Raw genomic sequence first — 8,841 nt, 5'->3', positions numbered from 1 at the left:
TTTCCTGAACCTCATTTCATTCTTACACATTCGGCCATTGGATTGTGAAACTGAGCACATTAAATGCTTCTTCCGGTTGCTAGAGACCATACAAAGGTTACGGCTGGTTCACGACTCGTTGACCTATACAGTGTGTTGTAATGGGGTTTTCCAATTTTTTTTGTGCGGACGTTATCGTTGTGGTCTGTCTGGGGGTGTTGAGTGAGTCGATCTGATTCTACGACTTAAACACGACGTAGGAATGCAATACCAAATACGAGATACACATATATGATAAGTTCTTTTCATTCTCTCTCTCTCTCTCTCTCTCTCTCTCTCTCTCTCTCTCTCTAAAATAATAATAGAAAATAGAAACAATAATTATTGCCGACACATATTGTTTCTACTTGACTTTCGCGGCAATCCATGGATCCGCATGCTAGAGTAACTGCCCTTTAACCCTCGTAGAGTCTGTCTGTCCTGTCAAAACTTTACGAAGAGCTGAGTAAAACGTACTTCGGCCAAAATCCAACAGTTTTAAATTGGAGAAAATGGCCCAACCGGCAGAGGTCTACAGTCTACGCTAGGCTGGTGTCCTCTCTACACTGTTTCGAAATTTATATCTCCAAAGTTGCCAAAACTTGTAAAATGCCTCAGCGTTGTCCCAGTTAGACACTGACTTTCGGTGTCTAAGACTATTGTTTTGATAATGATAACATATAATTCAGTAGTTTCTCCAGATTCCCGATGTTAAATCTGAAACGATTGACAAGGACGACGCCATGTTTGTTTGTAAACACTGAAAGTAGAACCTACCTGACCTTTTGTCGTGTGCATATTTATCTGTATATGACCCCAAAGGATACAGCTTTTTATCCGTTAGCTTTATTCTGCCGAGAAACCTACCCATTTTTTTATGGATATGTGTGTGTATGTTGGTTGGTTGGTTTGTTGTTTAACGCCGCACTCAGCAATATTCCAGCTATATGACGGCCGTCTGTAAATAATCGAATCTGGACCAGACAATCCAGTGATTGATATCATGAGCATCGATCCTCACAATGTTTGATCGAGGACATGCATCAACCAAGTCAGCGAGCCTGACCACCCGATCCCGTTAGTCGCCTTTTACGACAAGCATAGTCGCGTTTTACAGCAAGCATGGGTTGCTGAAGATCTATTCTACCCCGGATCTTCACGGGTCGTGTGCATGTTGGCATGTTGGTGTGGGTGTGGGTGTGTAGTGTTTGTGTGTGTGCGTGCGTGCGTGCGTGCGTGCGTGTGACGGCTTGTACCGAATTAAAGTGCTAGCCCACTGAGATACCATGCCGCGGTTGAACATGAGTATCCCACTCAGACACAGTATACTGACTCCGAGGCGGCAAGTCCGAGTTTTTCCCATTAATGCCGAGCGCCAGGCAGGGTAACAAAAAGTACCATCTTTAAGTGTCTTTCGGCATGACGTCTGTTGCCTAAAATATTGATCGGGGGGTTATCCACCCTGGCTAGTGTCGCCAACACTGTTGCTTGTCCAATAGGTGGAGACTACAATGAGATAATAGATAGTGTGTGAGTGAGTATGCTTTTACGCCGCTTTTAGCAATTTTCCAGCAATATCACGGCGGGGGACACCAGAAATTTAACGAATTTAGACGCCTCTTACGGAAAGCACCAGTGAAGATCCGGGTTAGAATCGGGTCTTCAGAAACCCATGCTTGTCGATCAGGTGGTCAGGCTCGCTGATGTGGTAAATGCATTTCATCGTATCCCAATTGCGTAGATCGATAAACTTCCATTAGAGGATGCATTAAACTACTGACTGGTTTATTTGTTTGTTGTTTAACGCTGCACTCAGCAATATTCCAGCTATATGACGGCGGTCCGTAAATAATCGAATCTGGACCAGACAATCCTGTGCTTGCAATCCATCTCTCACTCAGTACTGATCCGTGAAGATCCGGGATAGAATAGCAACCCATGCATGTCGTCAGAGGTGACTAACGGGATCGGGGAGTCAGGCTCGCTGACTTGGTTGATGCATGTCATCGTATCCCAATTGCGTGGATCGATGCTCATGTCAATCACTGGATTGTCTGGTCCATACGCGATTATTTACAGACCGCCGTCATATAGCGAGGACACTAGTATTGCAGAGTGCCGCGTTAACCAAAAAAAACCAAACAAACAAATCATCCATTATGAGAACATAATAGTTTTGACAGCATCTGATGGCAACTTCAGCATCACCTCTTCTTTACTCAGATGTCCATCTTGCAAACCTGCTCATGAGTGGAGAGATTTGGATTTGAGAAACTTGGTAGAGGCTGATGTAAGTACTGAACAAGGACCAACATAAAAATAAAACCAATTCAATGAGTATTTAAACAAGTTTTGCTATTTATTGGCAGTGTCAATGATTCATTGCAACACCAATAAGGAATTTTCGACAGCATGGACACCACGCAGCTGCAGTAGATTCGGAAATATAAAAGGTAGTTCAATTGTAGTGATTCAGGAAGCTGCTCTTCGCCATCTTCATCTTGTATACCTTATCAAACTGGTCATTTTGCGCCACAGTCAGCCAGTGCGTCCAGTCACCTGCTCGACCTACAACAGACATTATTTCATCTACAGCCTACTGCGAAACAAACTTAGGGAGCAGCCATATCATCTGTACTTCCTGCAAGGCGAGGTATATGTAAATTAATTTCATTTGGTTGGTTGGTTGGTTGGTTGGTTGTCTAACGCCGCACTCAGCAATATTCCAGCTATATGACGGCGGTCTGTAAATAATCGAGTCTGGACCAGACAATCCAATGATTGATATCATGAGCATCAATCCACGCATCTGGGATCGATGACATCCATCAACCAAGTCGGCGAGTTATGGTCCTTGCTCCGTGCTTTTCATACTGCTTGAAATGGGGACAAGTTCTCTCAGAAACTACTGAAGTTACATGAATGAAAGTTTGGATGCTTATCTTAGAAATACTTGTCAAGACAGTTCGAAAATTGGTCCCGTCATGTATGTTCTTTACAGAGTTACGGCCCTTGATCCATGTCACTTGGTGCAAAGTTTCTGCAATCGGGACACGTTTTCTCTGAAAAGTTAGCTCATCTAAGAGATTTCTACCAAGACGAGTTTTTTTTCCCAGAGAAGCGGCCTTTTGTGTGTATCAGATTCACATTTTTTTTTTCTGAGGCCCAAGTGTCTATCTCTTCTTAAGGCTTTATAGGACTCTTTTTATAGTGTATATTCACTACTATATAAACAAACAAAACTCTAATGTGCCCCATGGCGGGGAAAAGTGATAACGCTGTTTTCTTGATCGTTATTGTGCCACGTCGTTTCGTCGCATGCATTGTAGCACCTTCCGCCCTTGTTGAATGCAAGGGTCTAATCAAATACGCAGGCTCTGTTATTAGGTTGGGAGTTGTAACTTGAGTTAGTTCTGCAGTTCTCCACACATTACCGATTGAAGAGCCGTACAAGAACTTCAAGTAAGGGCGCTACAGCCCTCATATAATGATGCTTCAGTGACTCGTTATTTACCCAAATGACGTTCCTGACTGTTTCCACCCTTCGCAAACTCGTGCCGAAACTCAAGCATCTGACACAACCAACACCATATATTTTTGTTTGTTTTTTGTTTAACGCGCATTCAGCAATATTTATGATAAATGCCGGCGATTTGTAAATGATGAAGTTTGTACCAGACAATACAGTGATTGATATCTTGAGCATCGAGCTATGCAGTCAGCGAGCCTGTCCACCCAGTCCTGTTAGTCGCCTCTTACGACAAGCATGGCTTTTAACCCGGATCTTCATGGGGGCTATACTCCATTCATACAAAGACGCCTGTGTCAAGCTCGAGATCATGCCAACTTATGTCACCTTATATCTATCTATTACAATTTTATAGTTGGTTTACGGTGTTTTTTCTCAAAACCTTTGATTGGTGGTCGAAGTAAATATAATTTGCTTTCATGTTTTTTTAATGGTAGGTAAGACGAGAAAAATGTCAAATTAATGTGGCATTTTTGTGAGTACCAATGATGCGTGTATCCCTCTGTCATTCAGGGAAACAGTTTATGGATTTGTTTTGAAAGATTGATAGTCTAGCGGTAATGAAATGGCTCCAAACTGAAATTTTTCCACATTCCTGACTTTCTTAATGTCGGCTAATACGTTAACAAAGCAATACAAAGGCAAAATCATACATTTGTATCGCGAATTCTTTTAAAATTCATTTTGACGAGCTTATTTAAGAAGATTTTTTTTTATTTTTTTTTATTTTTAACAGAGTTTGGGATTAATACAGTATTCCGTCAAAAACATATTTCGGACAGCACAGAATGACACAATACACTCTTTAAAAATTAAAGGGTTGGAAACAAACATTGTCCTATTTCAAACCAAAAAAGTTGCAACACACAATCAGACTCAAACATGGCATGTATCAACAGAGAGTTAAGAATCAAATGCTGAGAATAAAGGTTAAGAAGAAATTGTTACCACTTATTATGGAATTGAAGAAATTATTTTTTGGTTTTAGTAATATCTTTCAACAAATAGTGCCGGCGTGTAGAGTCTGTATGAATCATGATAGATAGTAGAAAACGTCAAATTTGAAAAAAACGTCAAGATGGAAACAAACACGGTACTTACAGGATGCATATCTCCCAAATCAAGGTTCTCCCCTTGATTCTATGAGTTATACGCAATAGAGAAAAAATATACAAAATAAAATAGTTTTTAAGTTGAATGATCATTAAATATTTGTGAGTATTAACCTTTTCTTATTGTCTTGCCATCACCTGCAAGGACTATTGCTGACAGCGGTCGTTTTGGTGGCTGTGTGCTAAACTTGCATATCTGTGCAATGTTGGTGGCGGTGTCAACGTCACACACCTTTCCTAAATACTCCGACATCTTTTGAATCGATGAGACGGGATCCTGCAAGTGGACAAGATAGTTTGCAGACATACGTTCCAGTCTCAATACCTTGCGTGGAACCCACGTGACTCCTCCACCATAACTTTATATATTTAGAATTTAGAGACTTTTCTCGGAAATTGAAATTGTCATTGAGGTACTGTTAATAAAACATTGTAATTTTCATGCTGAACTGCCGTGCAAAAGGGACCATACATTTGAAAATTGGATTTCACCACATCATTACAGACGTTATCAGAACGTCACCAAAACACTGCAAAATTAAGGTCCAAAACAGAACTGTGATGCCCGTATCAAATACATCACCATCTAAGAAATACATCACCATTCTTGCTTGTTTCATTATTAGCTACGAAATAGTATGAAATAGCCTATCCACTATCGATTCCATCTTCCCGAGGGGCGGTCGGATAGCCTAGTCGTTAAAGTAATCGCTCATCACGCCGAAGACCCTGTTTCGATTCCCGATATGGGTACAATGTGTGAAACCCATTTCTGGTGTCCCCCGCCGTGATATTGCTGGATAAATTCTAAAAGCGGCGTAAAACCATACTCACTCCATCCTCCCGAGGCAAGGGAGTTAACTGACTTGTAAAAGTCCAGTTTCCACCCTTGCCGAACCAGACTGAGATTTCTGGGTTCGATCGTAGAGCCACCAGTGGCTTTTACGAGCTACGTCCCTTCTTTGTCCTGCCTAGTGACCAATCAGGTTCCACCTCTCATATCACTTGCATTTGCTTTAAACAAAAAGGCGGTGCCAATCAAGAAGATCTGATCGATAATCAAGATCTATGGTGAAATAAAACGGGTCTTACTTTGCGAAGTGCAACAAATCACGTGAGGACCTTCATTAAAAACATGAAAACCTTTGGAAAATTTCTGTTGACGGCATGTTGACGGTACACATGCTTTGCAAATCCTGCAATCGATCGAAATCTGCACTACAGTTTACGAACCGAAAGTCAATTTCGTTTCGCGATTTTGATTTGACTATGCATACACTCGTTAGTCCAGCCAACATATAACACCATAATTCCAGCCTAATTCGGCAGGGTTGAAGCTTAACTTAGTCAGTTGGGGCGAACCGGGATTCGAACCCACAATCATGGGTTTCTGGCGTGCCCAAGGGACGCAGCTCTGCACAGCGAATCGCGGCGCCTTACGTGACAAATTATGAACTATTGAATTAGCATACCTTTTTCATGTCTTCATACTGCAGTAGAAATATAGACAAATCGGGATTATCTGCTCTTGCCTGTTCCCAGTCTAGTACATGGTCGAACCAGGATCCGTACTCCACTGTAAACGAAGCAATCAAGAAGAAGAAGAAAAGGAAGAATGCTATGTTATTATTACCCTGGTCAATGTATCAGTGTGCACTCAAATTAAATTTTCAGCTCACTGAGCAGTACATAATTCAAGCTGCCGTATGAGGTGCTAAAGGGTTAACAATCACATTCTCATCCTACCGGGTACCCATTTAATGTTGTGAGAAAATGCTGGGAAAATGGGTTATCCACAGAATTAATTCACAAACAGATCCCAGCCCTACCCACACCCGTCTCCATCCAGAATATTAAATGGCCGCCACCGTGAAGATCCGGATCAGAAAAGGTCTTCAACAACCCATGCTCGCCGTTCAAGGCGACACGTTTGTCGTAAGAGAGATCAGGTTGTCAGGCTCCCTGACTTGGTTGATGCATGTCATCGTATCCCAGTTCCGTAGATCGATGCTCATGACGTCAATCACTGGAATGTCTGGCCCAGACTCGATTATTTACAGACCTCCGTCATATAGCTGGAATATTGGTGAAGGCGGCAAACAAGAAACAAACATTCATGGCTTTCAACCGTTACCTTCGCCCTCAAGAAAGGACTCCAAATAATCGTCCCATGTACCGTGGTACAACTTGACAGGAACATGGCCCTCATAGCTGCGGACTGTCTTCATGCCGTAGGTCATCGTGTAGTAGGATACAGCGACTGACTTGGGGTTACGCTGGAGGTAGATGACCTTGGGCTTCTTAGTGAGAACCTCGTTTGGAAGGAACCGGAAACGGAAGTGGCAGCCCAGAATTCTTGGTGACGGGGTTCTGTCCAGTAGTTTCATGGACGTGAAGTCTAACATGTCGACATCGGAGACACTTTCCTTGGACTGCATGTCACCATGAACAATGGATGATACCACTTCCCACAAACTATGGGTACCTTGGAACGACACATGTATTGTTCCATTATTATAATCTATTAATGTTATCAGAATGCATGAAAAACACTGATATATGTTCACAGAGAAACATAAAAAATATAACTTATTTCTACAACATGACTCTAAAATGGCAGTCTCAAACTGATATATGCAAAGATGGTGAGTGAGCATGGTTTTACGCCGCCTTTAGCAATATTCAAGCAATATAACGACGGGGGACACTAGAAATGGGCTTCACACATTGTACTCATGTCGGGAATCGAACCTGGGTCTTCAGCGTGACGAGCGAACGCTTTAACCACTAGGCTACCCGACCGCCCCTGATACAGAGATAAGAGGATGACTAGAACGTATGTATGGAAAGTTGTCAAAATAAACAATGATTAATCGCCACGTCCATTGCGACATAAAAGTAATTCAAAGTTGCTTGTCTTCAAATAACATCATTTATTTGGATATAATGGAAGTGGCCATTCTTCATATTTATTCTTTATTATAGTTAATGCTGCAAATGGCTTTAATATATATGTTTGATATATCTATGTAACACACATTAGTTTTTTTAGATACAATGTAGTTCAATAAAGCTTAATTGTATAAAGAGTTACATAAATTTAAAATAAACGAATGATTCTAAACCATGACATTGTCGAATGCTTGATTCTGATTGGTTAAAAAGAGGTTTCCTTTTTTATACATTTATACATTACTATTTTATACATTTTTATACATATTTCTACATTTGAAACTTCGCGCTAAACCGTTCGCTTCCAAATTAAAAATAAGAGGTATCTACTCTACAATGGGACTACATCAAATTTCAAAACACAGTAGGTTTATCTCCTATTTGCCTGGACCCGTGGAGATCCAGCTTAGACTTGATCTTCAGCAACCCATGCTTGCCATAAAAGCTTGTCGTAAGAGGCGACTTGCGGGATCGGTTGGTCAGGCTGCGGACTTGGTTGATACATGTCCTCGTATCACGATTGTCAATCACTGGGTTGTCTGGTCCAGATTATTTACAGACCGGCGTCATAAAGCTGGAATAGTGCTGAGTGCGGCGTCAAACAACAAACAAACAAACAAAACGTAATTACCTGACTTGGGGTAGCTACACAAAAGCACATCCTCTGAAGTGAGCTTCATCTCCTTCACTCGCCGCATATGCTCCTCAAAGGGTATGGGCAGGCTCCCTCGGTAGAAGTAGCAGTCTTCATACCGATTCACAGACATACTGGCACCGCCACCGTCCTTCAGCTCCACCAAACTTGACATCTTGCCTACAGAGACAAGGGCAATAGGTAAAGTACGACAACACAATCAAGCGGCAGTCGGGACCCTAAAATACATGTTGCTCCAAACACTTGTGGGGGCACGGGTGGCCCAGTCGTCTAAGGCGCCGCGATTCGCTGTGCAGAGTTGTGTCCCTTGGGCACGCCAGATACCTATGATTGTGGGTTCGAATCCCGGTTCGCCCCGATTATGTTTCTAGGTTTGTCAGCACCATACCCGTGCTCGTGGGTTTCACCGAAGTGATAAACGTCTGAGACCTGCATCACTTCGGGCTTTCCTCACACATTAAGCTGACACGCCGCGATATAACTGGAATACTGTTAAAAGTGGCGTTAAACCCAACTCACTCACTCACCCAAACACTTGTACACCTAATTTCTTTTAGTTTCATTCTTGCTTGCCG

The 8,841-nt window shown here is 42.1% G+C and overlaps 1 protein-coding gene across 1 annotated transcript; it reads right to left on the bottom strand.

The window, feature by feature from the left end:
* Positions 1–2,476: 2,476 nt before the first annotated feature.
* Positions 2,477–8,420, bottom strand: LOC139472501 (sulfotransferase 1B1-like). The gene is made up of 5 exons (XM_071254979.1): positions 8,243–8,420; positions 6,794–7,144; positions 6,132–6,235; positions 4,774–4,936; positions 2,477–2,586 (listed from the first exon to the last, which is right to left on the bottom strand). The coding sequence occupies exons 1-5, from the start codon at positions 8,418–8,420 to the stop codon at positions 2,477–2,479; spliced, it is 906 nt and encodes a 301-aa protein (XP_071111080.1).
* Between the last annotated feature and the right edge of the window lie 421 nt (positions 8,421–8,841).

This window comes from Haliotis cracherodii, unplaced genomic scaffold (assembly GCF_022045235.1).
Source record: "Haliotis cracherodii isolate W230 unplaced genomic scaffold, xgHalCrac1.p SCAF_24, whole genome shotgun sequence".
Taxonomy (NCBI): Eukaryota; Metazoa; Mollusca; class Gastropoda; order Lepetellida; family Haliotidae; genus Haliotis; species Haliotis cracherodii.
The sequence above is the reverse complement of the archived record's forward strand: the minus strand, read 5'-3'. Positions and strand labels throughout refer to the sequence as shown.

Bases quoted from the DNA above. Each gene is read 5' to 3' on its own strand.
- LOC139472501 (XM_071254979.1), bottom strand. From the start codon at position 8,420: ATGTCAAGTTTGGTGGAGCTGAAGGACGGTGGCGGTGCCAGTATGTCT. The intron at 4,937-6,131 runs GTATGCTAATTC...GTCCACTTGCAG, and splicing joins AGTATGAAGACATGAAAAAG to GATCCCGTCTCATCGATTCA. The intron at 2,587-4,773 runs GTTAATACTCAC...TGTCTGTTGTAG, and splicing joins TGGCAAGACAATAAGAAAAG to GTCGAGCAGGTGACTGGACG.